The 20264-nt window shown below is 34.9% G+C and overlaps 1 protein-coding gene across 1 annotated transcript in view; it reads left to right on the top strand.

The window, feature by feature from the left end:
* LOC106052306 (uncharacterized) overlaps positions 1 to 20264 on the top strand; it is a 30460-nt gene that overhangs the window by 964 nt on the left and 9232 nt on the right. The window contains exons 2-11 of the mRNA XM_056028746.1: positions 978 to 1109; positions 2669 to 2839; positions 4829 to 5002; positions 8505 to 8693; positions 10104 to 10325; positions 12957 to 13091; positions 15004 to 15141; positions 16090 to 16227; positions 16774 to 16911; positions 19327 to 19458. Of these exons, the coding sequence (XP_055884721.1) occupies positions 978 to 1109; positions 2669 to 2839; positions 4829 to 5002; positions 8505 to 8693; positions 10104 to 10325; positions 12957 to 13091; positions 15004 to 15141; positions 16090 to 16227; positions 16774 to 16911; positions 19327 to 19458 (1569 nt within the window). The remainder of the gene's footprint in view (positions 1 to 977; positions 1110 to 2668; positions 2840 to 4828; positions 5003 to 8504; positions 8694 to 10103; positions 10326 to 12956; positions 13092 to 15003; positions 15142 to 16089; positions 16228 to 16773; positions 16912 to 19326; positions 19459 to 20264) is intronic.

The raw sequence follows: 20264 nt of genomic DNA, 5'->3' as shown, positions 1-20264 counted from the left end.
TATATATATATATATATATATATATATATATATATATATATATATATATATATATATATATGAACCATAAGTAAGTTCTCTACTGTCTTGTATTAACGACTCTCACTAACCAGGCTCTCTACAAACAAAATAGAACACTCCAAAGTAACGTAACACGTTACAGTCCAATAAATCACAGCCAAAATACTGTACAATCGACAACATGTAACACTGACTGTATACACGTTTAGCCGTGGTAATCTCTACCGCCTTAAAAGCTATTATCTTGTTGAAATCTGTCGTAACGTATTATATCGTATATTGTAAAATTGTGACTAGCTCGACTCTATACATAAGGTCCCTAAAGACCTTCTAGAACTCTACATAACGGCTGTCGACCCTTCTGGTGGTTTACATGATTATATCAGTCGTGACTGGCCTGAGTACTTTTCACAACGCAGTTTCTTCATGAAACATCGCCGAATCAACAAATCGTCACGGTAGACCGATCTTCTAGCTCTGGTCTGTGTAATTTGTGTCAGCTGGATACACACACAATTACCCCAATCTGTGTAATCACCAGCTATAACTGGAAAGGCTTCGGGAGTCAACCTTGATGAAAAATCAGGATATGGCGACCTTTAAGCAGTTTTATATATATAATTTAAGTACAATAAATAGTACTGCTAACTGACTAGCAATATAGTAATATAATATAAAAGTAAGTGTTCATTACTCCAATTCTTACTCAAAACTTATTAAGCTTGACTCAATACTAAGACTGCTAAAGCATGCATACTGACTAACCGGTACTTATCATTGTCAAGACAAGGTAAGCAGATTTTATGTTGTGAGTTATTCACTAGAATATTAGTGATATATGGGGGTTTTACTTAATAGGTCATAACTAAGAGTTGACACAAATATTTTAATTAGGTATGTGTACATGCAATCACTGTCTTAATCCTTTTTTTGATTTCACTTTGACACATGCTAAGACAATAGGTATTGCAGTAATAGTGACTTCTGCTCGTATAAGTGTCGCTGCTCTTCATGTGAACCAAATAGCGGACTTTGTGCAGTCAATGCCACATGTAACAAAGGATGGTTTGGTCACAACTGTCAATATCGTAAGTGTTACTTTTGTTGGTATAAAAAAAAATTCAGACCATTTTTATGTGAAATATAGCCAAACCAATGAAAAAGAAAACAGTGTACACAATATATACTACGCGCGGCTAAATGCTACTAACTGAGTTTATGTATTCAATGTTTTTTAAATCATTTCGATGCAGCTAGAACTTATTCATTCCGTTTATTGCTGAAGCGTCAAAGAAATAGTTTCGTTTAATTCAGGGGTTCTAAACCTGTGGATCGAGACACCCTTGGGGGTCGATTGATGATTTGCTAGGGGTCGCCTAAGACCATCGAAAATATGCATTGTTATTGTCTACTTTTCTATTGCTGTATGTGTGTGTGTGTGGGGAGTCGCATCAGAGTGGGAGATTGTAAAAAGGGGTCGCCAAGCTTAAAAGGCTGAGAACCGCTGGTACTTTAATTGGAATAAAGAAAGGCTTTTTTCTTTTTCGTGTAAGAATTTAACACCATAGCACCCAGTTTGTACTATAGATTTACTTATGTGTAGACTAAAAAATATGGATCAAATGCAGAGTGAATGAAGAAATACTAAGATGTTATGAGAAATAAAGGACAATAAGGAGCTGTATATGATAGTACTAAAATAGGGCGTATGAGGATGGACATTTGTGGAAGAAGAGATAGATCTAGTGAGGCCCATTAAAATACGATGTTTTCCTTTCTACTTATCTCACTATGTTTTTATGGAATTTTACAAGTGAAAAGAGAGTTAATGTATAATATAATTTAATATAATTTTAAACAAAAAAATTCACCAATTAACTATAATAAATCCCCATGAGATCATTTCTAAGGTGCACGCCTAAGCTGTAAGAAAATAAACTATTTCCTTTAGAATTTATAGATGTAAATTTTGTTCAAATTGTTTAATACAATTAAATTTTAATCTATATCTACATATGGCCTCTATTGAGTCTAATTTAGATTGTTGTCAATAGTATGATGAGGATATGTCTAAACTGCGTGTTTTAGAACTAATTTTTTTTTTCTTTTTAAGCTTACATTCAAAGCAAAATTCCTATCAAAATTATTTTTTTAAAACAACATTTGAAGCAGTATTCCATTCCATGAGTTGGTTAATAAATGGTAAATGTATTTTATAATGATCCTTCGATACTTTTTCCATTGTGACTTTAGATGCAATTTTTTTTTGTACCAATGGGCGAATCAATAAAAGAAGCTTGAGTAATTAATGACCTTTTTAAAAAAAAAACGTAGCTTCCCTGAATGTTTTCATTTTAAAGTGGTGTTTTTATTTTTATTGAAAAACTGCATGCGTAGTTGATTTTAAACATTAGATTTTTCGATTTAAGAAAAAAAAGAAAAAAAGTAACCTTTGCATCAGAACTTTGAATGAACTAAAATATTGTAATGTCGGATTTTCACTATCTTTTCTAGTTTACGAGATCTAAACGGGACAAATGAACAGACAGACAGGCACCTAAAAAATCAAGCTTTTTAATAAATTAAGAATGTTAAAGGGGACATTTATCCAATTGATATTTATATAATAGTTTAATTTAATTAACAGAAGATCTCAAACCAGATAAAGTTGTAATTGAACCACAACAAATTAATACGCAATGGCTCATGGACAACGAAGACAGTACCTGTAACGAAGGACTCTACATCACCTCTCTGGTGATCACTTTGAATGACATTTACCCATTAACGTGGATACGAATTGTTCTCAATGACACAAGTAAGGGTTTCTTAAAGTCTTAAATAAATGACTAAATACATTGATAAATAATGTGATCCTTTCGATTCCGAAGAGTAATGCCCACTGTAGTATTCTACATGATTTCGCTAATCAAGATGCCACATCCTAGAAAAAGCCAATGTTCGAAGGGGATCAATTTAAGTTTGTTTTGCGTTTTGTGCGTTCGTCTTATGCAAGGGCTTCACTTTTTATCTTTAAAAACGGTCTTTTTAGAGCTTTTTTGGGGGGAAAGTCTTTTTTCGCCGTCCTCTTTCATCTCTTTGATATGAGTTAAACCCTCACGGGGAATAAATAAATAATAATTTGACCTAGCGCAGATGTCGAATGGCCAATACTACTTCTGTACTTGTCACACCGGCCTTAAACATAACGTTAATATTTTCAGATAGTTGTCTCGTCCTATGCCCATTATGGAGATTATCTTTGAAGTAAGCATTCGAAGGACCAGAGATGACTTCTCTTGAGCACCTAGAACAGAGCTGTAAATTCTTTATTTCTGAAATGTGCCATAATTTCAATCTTTGGTGAGGCTTATTATAAGATCGAACTATTGACGTGCTCCTGCCAACTCATTTGATAGCCTTTATAAACCTTCTTTCTAGTGGGAGTTGTTTGCTGCATATATGAGCCAACTGTAGGATACGCTGACTCTTCATTCTGGCTTTAGAACGAGCCATATTTAAAAGCGTTCATCGAATCTACTGTGTATATATATATTATATACACTATCTTTAAAGGATTTAAAGGCGGTAGCGAGCACAAACGTAAAGAGATGAAGAATTGTGCTGGGGTAAGAACCCGATAGAAAGCCGACATTTCGCCCATGAGTTTTTCAAGTACCTATAAAAAAAATAAAGTTTTATAGTCTATTTTTAGTTTACATTTTCTACCATATTGTATTTGCTAGGAAATGCGTAAAACATGCATATATGTAACCCAGCCGGAACAAGTTAAACAAAGGACGTTTGGGCCACGAGGCCTTCATCAGCTACAAATCAAACAGAAAAAAACAAACAATTAATACAAAATAGTCTTAAGTTAACTTATCTGTCCGATGTTGTTCTCTATCGAGGCAGAAAAGAAATGAGCTACGCTGGTGTAAAAGCGCGGGAAAACGGAAGGGGGCGGTGATGTCAGGCAAAGATGAATGGGAAAAGGGGGTTAGTGTTAGTGCCCATCGCATATTAAATAAAAGTGTGCTGGTTGTTGATCCCGTTAGGTTGGAGGGTGCCTGACATGTAAATAAGTTTGTTTTCGATCTGCAGACGGGTGTTTTTGTCGTTGCATTGTTGTATGGCAGTGACGAGGAGGTCGGTGGTACCCCTATGATGTGGGTTATTAAAATGGATAGAGACGGACTTAGTTGCAAAATTACGAATGTCTCTAAGGTGTTCTTGGAGTCGTGTTTTTAAGGTCCTGCCTATGTTTCCAATATAAACCATCTGACACCTTGAGCATATTATAGCATATATGACTCCTCTACTATTACAGTTAAATTTGCCACTGATCTTGATGGTCATTTTAGGACAGGTGATGGTGGGGGTGGCGAGTGTGTGTTTGCAGGTCTGACAGTTACGTCGCTTACATGGCCAAGTGCCAGGTTCACTCGAAATGTTGTAGAGTTTAGTGTGTACTAATATGTCTTGTAGGTTTTGGTCTCGCCTGAATACCACAAGAGGTGGGGATGAAAAGACGTCCCGAGTATGTTCATCGGCTAGGTGTATAATAAGTTAACTTTTTTTTGTGTGTTAATTGTTTGTTATTTTTTGTTTGTTTTGTAGCTGATGAAGGCCTCGTGGCCCAAACGTCCTTTGTTTAATTTGGTTCGGCAGAGTTACATATATGCATGTTTCTCGTATTTCCTATACAGTCGTTTATCCCAGCAGTAAATATATATTTTTTTTGAGTCATCGTATTTGCTGTTTGCACACTTAAGGCTTTTTTTTTTTTTTTTGTGTGATGTTTCAGACAAGTTCTCTACTGTGAGACTTTTATACGGCACTACAAATGAATGCCAAAAACCGGTTTGGTCTCGACCGAATGAAAGGACCATGGACATAGGATGTGAGAAATCTGTCCCGATCAAAACGTTATCAATAATTGGAAACCTCGACTCTTTGTGTTCTGTGTATATAAATGGAGGTAATATACTTTCTTTAAAATATATTTTAATTCATATAACCATACAAACCATACAATTTTAAAAACAAACAGCATAAGTAAATACTTACGCAAATACATATGCTTGGCAAGTTCTTTTCTACATTGCCATTAGCGCATGGGTCGTGTCGCCATATTCAGTCAAGAAAACTAATGACTAAAAATATTTAAAGTCTCTAATAAACATACACGACACACGGATGCACGCACGTAGGAAATGACAACCTTCTTTTATAAGAGATATGTAACACACAAGATACAAAATAGAATAGCATCATTTCGTCAAAGTGACATTTGAAGTCATTTATTTTTTCTCATTTTTATTCTTAACCTCATTCATCCTCTTATTCTAAATTTTAATCTTAGTTTCCTATCCTTACTTTATCCCTCAACACAAGAAAACATCAGTGATTTAACTAATGGTGTTACTCTAATCAAACTAGAATATTCGTTTGTTAAAAGTCTCACTGTATTTGTATTTGTTCTAGTTTCTTTAAAATTAGAGACAATTCAGGGCAGAACAATAAAAAGTAAAGTTGCTATAATACATAAAACAAAAATCCATAACTTATAAACAGAAAAACAAAACCTGAAGAAATACTCAGATGGACATAAAGATAGAGACACATTTCTTAGTCCATACGTTACAACACCTTTGTTAAATTACCATCTTAACAAAATAAATTCCACACAATTCCTTCTTTGTAGTCACTGCGCCGCCCTTATAAAACGTAAACAATATCCTCTTGAATGCCCTTTCCTAATCCACCTTAGGCAGATCCTACGAACACTACAGCCCAACATAACCAACACCCTATACAGCAGTGCTGAGGAATTGAAGAAAACAGCACACTTTTTATCCTTGGCACAGTTTGCAAAAGAGCTTACAGCTCAACAGCAAAAAGATAGCTAGAAGAAGAAGATTCCAAACGCTAGAACTAATTCATACAAGTGCTCTTTCTTCCCTAGTGCCATTAGAGAATGGAATGGGTAGTCTGAATCAGACAGGAAAATTAACAATTTTCTTAGCAGAGTTTAAGTCATTGATTAACACATCTTTTGAATAGGACGTAATTATGACGATTTCTATTTATTTATTTCTTGGTAAATTATTCTTATATTAGTGGTTGATCAAACAGAATCATCACATGCCAGAGATTGTATTAACAACTTGATAATTCAATGAAGAAACATCTGTATTCTCTCCAAAACTTCTTTAATAATATTTCTTTAACTTTCACATACAATTAACTTCTCAATTCAGTAACAACTTCTTCATAAAATGACACTTTAAGATATAACAAAACTTCACTTAGTATAGCTTCAACTAATAAAACTTCAACTAAAACTTCAACTAATAGACCTGCAAATACTTAAACTCATACCAACACAAGACTTATTACATTACAAAACCGTTACTATGCGAGGACAGAATCATGGGACCTTCTCAGATAATTATTTTAGTAACTTTGACCTTCTAGAAGCTGACGTATGCTATTTTTTTTCCTTTAACCTCTTTCTTTGATTGGATACCTAAAATTAACTTGTTTACGCTGGACAGCATTGGCTTGACCTCGAGCTTGTAGAAACTGGTCGAAATAGGTCACAGAATCGACTCGCGACAGCAATTATCTTCTTATTTGAAATAAAGGCTGTAGTATATAAAGATAAGATAAACATTTAGCTAGTATAGAGACGTACCATAGTTGACGCGACATTTTGTGAAGTCATGACTTAGTGGGATATACTCTATCGATGTTATTATTAGTCAGTTGTTTTTAGGACTTCAATGGGATAACTTCGTATTACGGACAAAGACTCCACTGTGACCTGTTCAGTATTAAACTGCATACAAGCCTGTATAACGGTTTGGACTTAGTGTTTCTATAGTGTTTCTACTTGTTACATGTACCTTGTTCTGCTTTAGTTAAAGCACATCGAATACACCCGTACAAGAAACCCAGACATTTCCAAAGTCAGACAGCCATCAACAATTACTTGTGTAAGGTCTATCACAGTGATGCCCAAAATACGGCCCGCGGGCCACATCCGGCCCGTGATGTGGTTTCATCCGGCTCGACGTAACGTCGGTACAAAGTGTAGAAAAGCCCTCCTTTTTTTACAAACAAAAAAAATATGAAAATGTATCTTAACATAAGTTGGGGGTCTTACGGCCTTTACTTTATCTCTAATGGATCGGTACCACGACATTTAAAATTTGTAGAATTATGAAATTGGAGAGCCGAAGAAATTAAATGTTGACTCTGAATTTAGAATCTACCAGGAAAAAATAATTGATCTTTACTTTTTTTATAGAACATGATAACAAACCAACATAGTTGTTTTGTATAGTGGGGCTGTTATAGAGCGCAACAGCAATAAACGCATAATAAAACATTCTTAGTTTGATAATTAAAGATTATTTAACTACACCTGAAGGATCGATGGGAATATTTACCAACATGAGACAAGAAAATGAGTCGTTGGTAAAGCCATCTACAATGTTGATTAAATTTTAAGTAGAGAAATGAAGCCAGTTTCCGACGCGTAAAAAATAAAAAGATACACTTCTGATATACTATTAATTAATGTAAGTACCAGATCCAAAAGTTTCTAATTCACTTGCGTAGGGTCAATTTGGTTTTGTTGTGTACATTTTCGGTCATGTGGCCGCAACACGAGTGTCGGAAATTAAAATGGCCCGCAGGTCGAATTTGGCTGGGTATCACTGGTCTATCACATTTACCCTTATCCTTATTTTGTTTACTATTTATCATACGAGTTAGAAAGCTCTTTATGTTTGTGGGTGATGGACATAAATATCGAGAACATCTCTAAAGATCTTCATAGAAATTTACTAGTTTATGTATATCGTTCGGGAAAAAAAAACTAGCTAAATAGACACACAGTGAAATCTCTGGTTTGTAAGTTATAGTCTTTTTTTATTTGGTATTATCGCTTTTGACTCAAATGTATTTTTGTATTCAATAAAGAGTAATACATAAATAGAAGTTTATGATCATTGTGCGCATCGTCTTAGGTAGAAATCATCTGGACTGTATTAGAAGAACTTTTTGGGCAAGCTCATTGGAAAGAATCCTTGCAATATTTGTAAAAAAAAATAAAAATGGATCGAATGAGATGATCAGACCATAGCCATCTCTATAATGAGGAAGTTTATTTTAAAAATTAATCTGCTAATTGTTTCGTCTTTCTTTACTATTATATAAAACAAATTATTGCATCACACACTTAAGATTTAACAGAAAGACATTGAATAAGGTGCAACCCAAGAGCCCTTTATTTCGTCCTATAAACAAACAAACAAAAAATTTACTGCTGCTTCAGAAATAGGTGGCCAATTAGGTTCTGATGGGTGCATCCACTGCATCTTCAGACAGAGGGAACATCAGATATCCTAAAATAAATTTGTAACATCATGTAATAATTTTCATATTGTTTCAGCTGTCATGTCTTTTTATAGGTCGCAATGTCGCCTATGGACAAAGGGCTTCACAAAGTTCAAACTTAAGCAACACCTATTATTTAGCGAACTTAGCTGTTGATGGTGATTATAATACGTTCAGCCATACTGGAAGTGAAGAGCGTCCAAGATTTAGTTTAACATTCAACACTAACTATCTAGTGACTCGATTTCTTCTGTACAACAGAGGTAAGGTACGCAGATTAAATATCTATGTATATAATTCTCTTCATGGCTCAAGAGTTTGTACACCAAGTAATGGAAAGATCTCTCTTTTATTTCTGCAAGTCGGACGGACTAGTGTTACCCATCATAATTTTAGAGGCGAAAAAAAAAGAGTGGCGGGGGAAGAACAAGTAGTATTCACCCGTATTTAAAACGTTTCAATCTATCTACGAGATTTATTGACTTTGAGTAATTCTTCATTACTTTGAGGTGCGAGAAGCTTCTTTCACCAGATTACACAATAGCAGGTATTGCATAATGCCGTTTTTTTTTATCGCGCGTAGGATTGGTGTTTTCCATTTTATTTTTAATGACACCCCAAAATGACAATTTGTGTATACATTTAAACAAATTTGTATGACTTTTCTAAATATTTTAGTAATTTTTGGAATATTTCCAGGACTTTTTTTTAGTATATTTTGAAATTTCAGAAGATTTCCAGGAGCCCCTGGTAAATCAGGAGGCCGCTGGAAATCTGTCTTATGTTATAAAATGGTTTAATTTAATAATTTACACCTAGAATTAGCGCGGGTCCTTTGAACGGGCGTGGCTTACTTAGGTCGTATAAGGATGTAGTGGCCTGCAAAATAGCGGCGTATGTTACGCCGCCGGTCGACTAGTTCAAAATAAAAATACAAGGCACTTTCGCCCTGTACAAGGATTACGACTAGAGAAAAAAAATTAAAAGAGTTTGGTTAAATCAAAAAACACTTGTCCGAACTGCGTGACACTTATTAATAAGTATGATTAATAACAAAATACATTGGGGTAATTATTCAATTATCGACAGTCGGCAATAAATATTACGACAAAATGAATTACGCACACCAAGAGTTGCAATAACATGGAAGCCAATACAAGGAAAGCGCAAACAGGGACGTCCTCGTATAACTTGGCAACACACCTGCATCCCTTTCAGTCTGGTCTTATATAAACATTGCTAAATGACCTATATCCATAAAATAACAATACTTTCATAGAGTTGTGCAACTTTTTTTGATGGTCCTAAAAGTTTGTTTTAAAGTTACTTTACATATGTTATTTTTCCTGTTAGTATACAAGGAACATTTATTAATTTAGTTTTTTTCAATATTTATCAAACGGTTGTGATTTCTGCTCCGGACATACATACATACCTACAAATATGCATACATATATAAATAAAAACTTACATATATACATACATCATACATACATAAATATATAAATATCAAATAAATACTTACATACATACATCATACATACATATATATATATATAAATACTTACATACATACATCATACATACATATATATATAAATACATACATACATACATACGCCTTACTTTCTACTTTACATTATAGAATGATATACTTTTATTTTTAATTGCAGCTAATCTTTTAGATATGCTTCGAGGATTTCGACTTCAGTCATTCGATACTAACAGTATTATCGTTGACAACCACAAGGACATCTTAGTACAACCACAGAGTGTATACGTCGTTATTGGAAATGCATCTATTCCGATCTCATCTCTTTCAGTGAATGAAACTTCAAAAATACCTCCAGCGCCAAACCCATATTTAGCTTTAATGGAAATAGAAGCTTATGGAGGTAGATAACCTCAGTAGATTTGTTTATGTCATTAGTGAGAGTCAATGATAAAGTTCATCTTTTATATTCTAATTGTTTTGACTTCATGTCGTTGCCTTTACCTTTACCTATCCATTAGTCCAGGGGTGGGTAAATTTGTGTACACAAACATCTGTTCTTCTTCTTCTTCTTTGTACTCATTTTACATGTTGGAGGGTTCAGATCAGTAATCCTATATCTAAGATGAACCGCGCAATGGTTTCCAGATCAGGCAGTTCTCCGAATAGTTTTGGTTCTATAGGAGGGCTTTAGGACCAGAGTCCTGTTCGGGTCTCTGATTTAGTATGCACCATTGAAGAACATGCTCAGCATTCTCAGGTGATGCTCTAGAAGGGCAAGTTTCGCTCGTCCCGACATTTAACTTCCGGAACATATATTATCTCATCCAGTGAACAAGCATTATATTTTGGGTGGGGGGGAAACTAAACAAGTATAATTACTGGTCGATTTTGACTGACTGTAATTTGACAGCAGTCACAAAGGTAACAACTAGTAAGCTTGTTCCAAATTCCGGAACATTATGCACGAGTGTTAAAAGTAAAATACTGCACATCAAGCACAACTGTATATTAGTGGGGTTAGTGTCATATAAAAAGACAACAGCAATCTTAAAAAAAAAATTAATTGATTTAAAAAATTGCTAACTCTTCTTGTAATTCCTTAACATGGAAAGAAAAGAAAGGTGAATATAATACAGTGTAAATATAATTTAAAAGTTAGCTAGAGTATCTTTCTAAGTTGTATATATATATGCGGCCCGCCATTCCCAAATTTAAAGAAATGCGGCCCTCGATCCAAAAAGGTTGCCCACCCCTGCCTTAGTCTGTTGGACCGTCTGGGCACCAAGCAAGTTTTGTCGACCGTCTTTCTCCATTCCTCACTGTCTTTTGCCTTGTTTGAAACCTCTTTCAATGGCAGGCCCGTCCATTCTTTTATGTTGTCCTCCCATCACTTTCTCTACCTGCCCCTTTTTCTTTTTCCTGGTACTGTTCCCTGTAGATCTTGTAATATGGCATAGATTATAAGTTTGCGTTTTTTTTTTTACAATAGTTAGCAGGTCATCATAGGGTTTGATTGCTGCAGTAACCCTGTCTCTAATCTCTTGGTTAGTGATGTGGTCTTTGAATGTGATACCTAGAATCCTTCTGTAGCATCTCAGTTCCATTGCTAGAATCTTCCTCTCTAGCTCTGGAGTCAGCGTCCAAGACTCGCAAACATATAAAAATGTGGCCATGACCAGGGAGCGCATCAGTCTGATTTTGGTGCCGTTGGCTAAGCCCATGTCTTTCCAAAGTATTTTAATTTTCGAAAGGGCTGTGTGGATTGTGGTATTCTGGCCAGTAGTTCCGGTTTCGTTCCCTCATCTGAAACAACAGCTCTGAGGTATTTGAAGCTGCTAACGCTAGTCAGCTTTTCACCTCCAATACTGATGCCTCTTTTGAAGCCCTGATGGCTATTGGTCATAATTTGAGTTTTTTCGGCATTTATTTACATGCCATATGCTGCTGAAGTCTTGTCAATGCGCATCACCAGGTCAGTTAGTTCTTCTTCTGTTCCTGCTAGGCCGTCAATGTCATCTGCGAAGCGCAAGTTAGTAATTCTTCTTCCTCCAATGCTAACAGTACCTTCATAGCCCTCGAGAGCATCTTCCATAATCCTACTATATATATATATATTTATATATCAACAGTTAAATTTCTAGAAATATCGAGAACAGTGTCCACCCATTAGTTTCCATGAATGTGCGACCTGAAAAGAGGAATTGTAGAAAAGGAGTAATGATCATTTATATATATATATATATCTATATATATAATTCTCTTCTTTCCTTAACAGTTTAAACGAGAAGTAAAAGGAAAGATCACTCTCTTATTTTGCGGATAGTCATCCCACGAAAAGCAAGGGTGGGTGGCAGGGTGGGGGGGGGGGGGGAGAACACGTTTTCACAGTTCGCTACGAATGGCTGCGCGCTGGACTGTCAATCCCTGCCAGCTCCCATCCCCCTTCGTTCTGCAGGAGGTTTGGACTAGGAAGTAAACTATCGTCAACTCTGAAGTACAATCCGAAACATGTAAAACATTTTACAAACACTAAATAGCAGGGCCGTACTTAACCATTGTGGGACCCTATGCGAAACGGATTTCGCGGGGCCAAGTTTGGGTAGGGAAGCGGATAATAAGTGTAATTTAAGAGTTTGTATTCGAAAATAAATTCATCTATGCATTTTATTCATTCTTTACTACGTACAGAATTACTTTACGAGCCTTGCGTGTAGCGAAGTCATACAGTACATCATACAAATTCTATTTCCAACAGGTCGGCCCTGCAAATAAGCGTCGTATGCTACGCCGCCGGTCGACTAGTATTTCTATAATAGATTAATTCATGAATCTGGGCGAGCTGTTAGACATAAACAGGTCGCTCAGTGAGTGGTATATCCTTCTCGGGATCGTAATGTTGTTTACATGTTATACCCTAAAATGTATTATTATAAGAGGAAACCTACCCTATTCACCATTCCCTATGCTTTGAAAAAGAAAAGATGAAATATACTATTTATGTTTATATATCGTGCACATCTTGGTTCCTCAGAATGCCCACCAGGAAAATGGAGCCTCCCTTGTACTAGAAATTGCAGTGATTCCTGTCCTACCAGTTGCCATAGAGACGACGGAGCGTGCAATGCTGTTTGTGCTGGATTTAGTAACCCACCAGAATGTACTCAAGGTTGGTTTGGCTTGTCAATGGTACATTTACATTAACAACGTTTTCTTCACATTTCAATATTCCTTATAATGATCGACAAAACAAAAACAACAAAAACAACTAACAACAAATTCCCCAAAAGGAAGAAACAATGGCTTTCTAACATGTGTTGTCAAATATGTAGATCTAACCATTCTTGACTTTACCTTTCATTATAGAGACAGACTTATGCTAGTAGACATAGAGCCATGGAGTTCTGAAATGTTTGAGATTTGATTCATGTCTTGGATTTTTTTTTTCCTAAAAGAATTGCTATGAGGCGACTTCAAGTACTTGGAAATCTCAGTGGCTAATGATTCTGCCTTCCTTAGTGGAAACTCGAGTTTTTTGTTGTTGTTTTTTTGTTGGAAATCATATAACAATATATTTGTAATATTGTATGAATCATCATTTTGTATGTAACGCAAGTTAAGATTTAATTTTTACTTTGTATAGCTATTAGCCTTAAGGATGGAACCGACATGTCGTTGACTGCTTTTCGATCTTCAGTTCACATCAGCCATATCTTTGATGGCAAATGTACGTCTATCTGATACGGTGCTATCTGACTAATCAAATCTTCCTTTCAAGCCAAAGAATATCGCTCCATTTCCGGGACGACCTCTGTTTTTCAGATTTGGGTGATACGACTCAGGACACGCATATAGTAAAACTATCTATGACTATCTGACCATACTTCTGCTTGTCAGTTATTTTGAAATATTTGATCGGCTCTGTGATATTTTTTGGGCTGGTCCTTTTTTTTTTTTTTACTTTTTACATCCTGCTACACCCCTCCGCTTAAAAATTTTCATTTTCTAATTTTTCATCTAATTGACACGGCCAGCTTTATAAAGCTACGCCTCCCAACCATATATTTTTACCCGTGAATGCGATTACCGGTATCACTTATACACTTCCCCCTCCACCCTGTATCTTAGGGACAAGCCCTGCATACAATCTGTGAGTATTCATTGACTTTTCGGTTCTGTATTGAATTCTGATGCTTTTCGTCTTGAGCCTAGATAGCTAACATAATCTTTTGGCCGAAGCACCCCTCCCCCCTCCCTTTTAACTATCCTGTAACATATTTTTTGGCCAGTAATTTATAGTTTGTTACTTTAATTACAACGATACGCTAATATCGACCTCCCACACACACACAAACACTTGCTTCTGAACTGAGAAGGATAGGCTCTCTTTTCGAATTTTCCTCGTCACCACCCCTGAAAAAGAATTGTACTTACTATCTATAACGTTTCTACGGTTTCGTAATTCAATATTTGATTATTTCATAGCTTTTGGTAGGACCCCTCCTTTTTTTTTGTTGTTGTTGTTACCGCTCAATAACTTTTATTATCTTTTTTTTACTTCCACTCTCAACAAATACAATAATAACCTTATATCTATATTTTATTTTGTTGTTATGCATTTTTACAAATGAAAACACGTATTCAGTCTATGTCTCTTTTATACAATATCTACAAAAGCAAGTTTTGCAACAAGGAGAAATGTACGGACAAAAAGACAACAAAAAGTTTAAATAGTGATTAAAAACCGATAACAGTTTAATCTTGTACTTTTTGATACGAACGCTTTAAAAATCATACATGGTCTAAATTGCGAATTTAAACAAAGCGCTTTTTGGTAAATTTATCCGCTGCGCTTTCGATCGTGAAAGGTGCTAAGTTGTTCTTGGCACACGATAATAATAATTGGTTAAATTTTCGGAATTTTTCGCCCTCGCTAAGTGGGATAATTAGTGATATGCAAGTCAGTACATGAAACATTCAGGGTGCTTATAGATAAAGATAAAGCAATTGTTATATATTTTAATTTTACATTTCTCAACTAAGTCTGGGAAACAAATTTATCCACTACATTTTTTGTTTAGATTGTAAAAGAGAGAACTGGGGAATTAACTGTAACAACGATTGCAGTCCAAAATGTTTTAATCTATCGTGTGACAGTAGAACTGGACAGTGCGACCAAGGGTGCCTTGGGTATAGTGACTCACCCTTATGTACTATAGGTATGTACTTGAAAAAAATTGAAAAAAAAAAATTAACTTTCTCTCCTAATTAACGATAACATCGTTGATTTGAACCCATTTAATTACATTAATTTTTTTTGTTTTATAAACTTTTATTTGTGTTATATAAAACGATACATACATATATTAAACATAAATGAATACCAGCACCAGGGAACAAGTTTATAAGTTTCTATATTTACGTTCACAGTTTAATTGCTCATACCCACTGAACTTTCTATATGTAAAGTGTTTATGTTGTCCACTTGTCATTATGAGAGTACACAATTAGATAGGCCATTGTTTGTCTAATACATACCTAACGGCTGTCTGTGACGGCTCTATTGAAGTTGTTAGTGAATGGATGCTGCGAGGTGGAGGAGGGGCTACTTAGGGCTTGTGACCATTGACCACTGGAGTGGTAATTTACATACGGGCGAAATGATTATGGACCAAAAGAATGTTTTTTTTTTTGGACATTCCGATGGTCTAGAGGTTAAGTTCGCTTAGTGCGTTATCGCTAGGCGGTGTTGTCGTTTCCAGGGTCACTGGTTCGATCCTTGGTCGGTGCAGTCCCTTATTTTCGTAGCATTTTAATTCACTACTTTCTCTCTTAAAAACGTGGTCCCTGGTGTTGTTATTCATTTATGTTTAATATATGTATGTATCACATTTGTTTCAGCACCTAGCTTCAACTCTATGTTTATATAAAACGAGCATGTATTTTCTTATAATTATATACCAAAAAGTAACGCTTTCTTACAACAAACAAAAATGTTATTAAAGTTAATCATACTAGGGTAGAATGTACATATCTAAAAAATGAACAATTCTGTCAGAAAGTGGAAAAAATAATAAAGAGTTAAATTAACTTAAAAAATTAACAGAAAAAAAAAGTATAATATCGTCTCTTTTTTTAAGCTGATGAAATGCATGTTTTGTACATAGATTGTTTAACAGAGAACTGGGGAATCAATTGTAGTCGCAACTGTAGTGATGGCTGTCTGAATAAGACATGTATGGCTACAAATGGCGCATGCTTTGGAGGATGTAAAGCTGGTTACCAGCTACCCGACTGCACTCAAGGTAATTTTTCTCCTAAATAAATGTATTTCACCTTTATTTTTCACTCATTGCTGAGACTGTTGAACCGTTTGGGCACCACATAAGATCTATGGACCGATCATCTACCTCCATTTTTCTCCTTCTTTTTCCTTCATTAGAATTTTTATTCAATGGCAGGTCCTTCTATTCTTTTATTGTTGTCCTCAAATTATATCTATCTCTTTGAAAGAACACCCCGTCAATGTGGTACAGTGTTAGACCACTTTTCCAATCTGGACACGAAGACAGGCTGACACACCAGTACACATCAGTTCACCACACACAGCAAAAATATGAATAGGTAACATTGTCATAAAATATAAAATTATTAGGACTTACAAAAAATTAATGTTAAAATTGATAGTTTCGTAACAATATAACACATTTAAAACATGAAACCGAATACAGCAGTTAGATATTGAAACAAAATAAAAAAAAAGAAACATAAAGATTATTGTGTTAAAATAATCAAGTCAATAATTGTATTAGCATTGTAGAATAACTTTATTCCATTCATTTATACTTCAGTTTGTCTCGATGGTCAGTGGGGAATCAACTGCAGTTTACCATGTAACACTAATTGTTATAGCAATAGCTGTCATCCAGTAACAGGAAGCTGCAGCCTCGGCTGTATTGAGGGATACCAACTTCCCGATTGTACACTGGGTAAGCTAAATGACCTCAAACAAAATGTCTTGTTCTTAGATCTGCTAATATGTAATGTTTTTTTTAACCAGTCTTTTTGAAACTTTACCATTAAATCTCCCCGACCAATAATAACCAATAATAAGTCGTTCGCACACCCCGCTAAATTTATTAACACACGTTTATCTAATTTCTGAGCTTCATATTTAGTTAAGCTCTCGTTTACCAATTACTTTTTATCATGTTAAAAAGAGCACTGTCGTATACATTTGAATTATTATTTTAAAGACCAAAAATGAAGAATTTTAGACATTCGATGACGTAAAGCAGAGGTTCTCAAACTTTTTAAGTTTGAGGACCCCTTTACAGGCCATTCGAGAGTAGCGGACCCAGACACAGGCTGATTTGTCAGCCAAAATATTGGCTCCTTCTTTCTCGGAAGACAATGGATGCGCCCAGATGAGTCACTCGTTTTGGTTTCGTCTTGAGATGGGACAGAATCTGGAGTGACTGATCAAGCCTACTCTGGAGCGTTTGCCAAGAGTTTGACACAGTTCGTGCATGTGCATCTGTTTTAGGGCTAGCTGATAGGGAATCTTTGTTTCTAAAAATGATCAAGATATTTTATTTTTAAATATATATGAAAATTACATCCTATATAAATATTTTCTCCATTGTCACTAATCAATTTTACTATTAATGTGAATTAATTTTTATTATTTTATTTATATTATATTTATTTATTATTTTTACGGAAACAAAAGAAGTGTTTCGTTAATTTGCAAAATTAAACGTTTCGACAGTGGCGTAGCTAGGATATATAATGCCCAGTGCGGCAGCTCCTCGTGATGCCCCCCTTTCCAAAATAAAAACGAAGTAAAACAGCTAAAAGATTTTTATTTCGACCTTATGTGTATTTATTTTTGAGGTATTGCTGATTTGAAAAAAAAAAATAACGAAAAGATATTACAAAAATCTTTGGTGCTTTCTTGCTGGAACAATTGAAATTTATTTTTTCATCTATTGCCAAATTAAAGAGTCGCACATTTGTCCTCATTGATCGCCATCAATAAATGATCAACTCAAGTCTGAAAAAACTTCACTCGCATATAATTAAACTTACCGCAATCGTCAGAAATATTTAAAAAAAAAAAAAAAAAGACAATATTTATAACTGAATCATCTAGCCGAAATATTTTTTTTAAACTCAAGATCTCAAATAGGTCTTTGTTGCAGAAGTTCAAATGCTTCTGAATGAACTGTTACAAACCGAGGTAGCCTCTTTCGCTTCTGGCAAAATTCGTTTTTGTCAATATCGCTCTGAGCACTATCTATATTGATTTCGGCCTGAAGATTAAATAGTTGCGACAGCGACTAAAATTCATATTGATCTAGCACATTATGATATTGTTCATATCGGGATATTATTTCATGTGAACTGACCCGTCCAAGGAAGAATAAATTTACATCCGTAGATCTTTCTTATGTTTAAATACAGAATCTTCCTTTTTTTTTTTTGTGGCCAAAACGTCTTTAAGGTTTTGCTAATCACCGAATCTAAGCACATGCAAATGTTTTTATACTTTTCCGATTAATTTCGCAGAATCGAATTTATAATCCTAGTTTTTTAATGTAAACGTATTTTTCATTGTTTTATCAATATTATGACGTGGCTAAATGTGTTTATTTACGATTGGTGAATGAGGTCCAAAGGGTTTACCCGATTTGTTAACAAGTTTTGTTTTTTAATAGAGATAAAAAATTAGGTACCTTTTGTCTACTTTAGGGTCTTCCGGTTGTGGTAAGGGCATTAAACGTACACTACTACGGTCTCCGTCATAATATAATCAACATTTATGCCAAGTTTTATCAAGATTAGTCAAACGGTTTTGATTTCTATGCGGGACATACATACATACATACATACATACATACATACATACATGCATACATGCATACATACATGCATACATGCATACATGCATACATACATACATGCATACATACACACACACACACACATACACACACACACATGCATACATGCACACACACGCATACATGCACACACACATACACACACATGCATACATGCATACATGCACACACACGCATACATGCACACACACATACACACACATGCATACATGCATACATGCATACATGCATACACGCATACATGCATACACACACACATACATACACACACACACACACACATACACACACACATACACACACACACATACACACACATACACACACACATACACACACACACACATACATACACACACACTCACACACACACATACACACATACATACATACACACACACATACACACACACACATACATACACATATACATGCGCCTTACCTTCTGCTTCATATATTAGATGTTAAAAGTAATGCACTTCTGAATCTCTTTTTAAGCCTGTGACAAAGTGAATTACGGAAGAAACTGTTCTCTCAATTGTTCCGTCCACTGTATCACTCAGGAGTGCAACACAACGGAAGGTTCCTGTTCATGCCTGGCTGGTTACGAGGGAAGCACTTGTCAACAAAGTATGTACGATGTTTAGCATAACGCTTATTATCAAGAGGACACAACTGTATTAACATAATTAGTTTAAAGTAGCAGCCTTGATTGTGTTGATTTATCGTGTGACAGTATAAGTGGATGGTCTGATAAAGCTCCTGTTTTTTAACAATTTTTTCATCACTTATGGAACATGTTAGTTTATGGTTGATCAATTTAACAAAGCAATTTGTTTAGTGTAAACACTTCTCATCTTGATGAATGTCTTCCTTATAAGTATAAGTGATTTTTTATTACGTACAGCCTATATTGGTTTTCTCTGTTTGTTTGTCTCCGTGAGATCTCAAGCAAGAAAACCAATACTGTTAAGAACAAGTATTTGTAAATTTTGATGAAGTGTTTTGTGTATTTTCGCTATTTTACTTTTTGTTCTTCTGTCTTGAAAGTCTGAAAATTCAGTCGTTTTACTAAAGGTGTTACTCTAACCAAATGTGATGATTCTTTATTATAAAATCTCCCTGTTCTATATTGTGTTGGGTCTAGTTTCTTTGTGTTCTTGATTTCAGTATCTCACTAGAATGCATCTTCTAAAATTGGTCTAACCAAGGGAAATAACTTTTTACGTGTCTTTTTTTATTTGTTAAAGAACTAATTTTAATAAACCCCAATGTTTTGTTTTATTTCTAAAAAAAAAAATAAACCCAAATTGAAGAATAGATTGTTACTTTTCAATTATTGTATTGGATATTTGAAGTCTTTAATCTTTGTTACAGGCTTAACATGAATTATTAGTCCTATGTTCTTTTCTTTTTATTTCCCTTAATAACTGGTA

The sequence above is a fragment of the Biomphalaria glabrata genome, chromosome 5, assembly GCF_947242115.1.
Source record: "Biomphalaria glabrata chromosome 5, xgBioGlab47.1, whole genome shotgun sequence".
Classification (NCBI taxonomy): Eukaryota; Metazoa; Mollusca; class Gastropoda; family Planorbidae; genus Biomphalaria; species Biomphalaria glabrata.
This window is presented reverse-complemented; position numbering and strand designations above follow the sequence as displayed.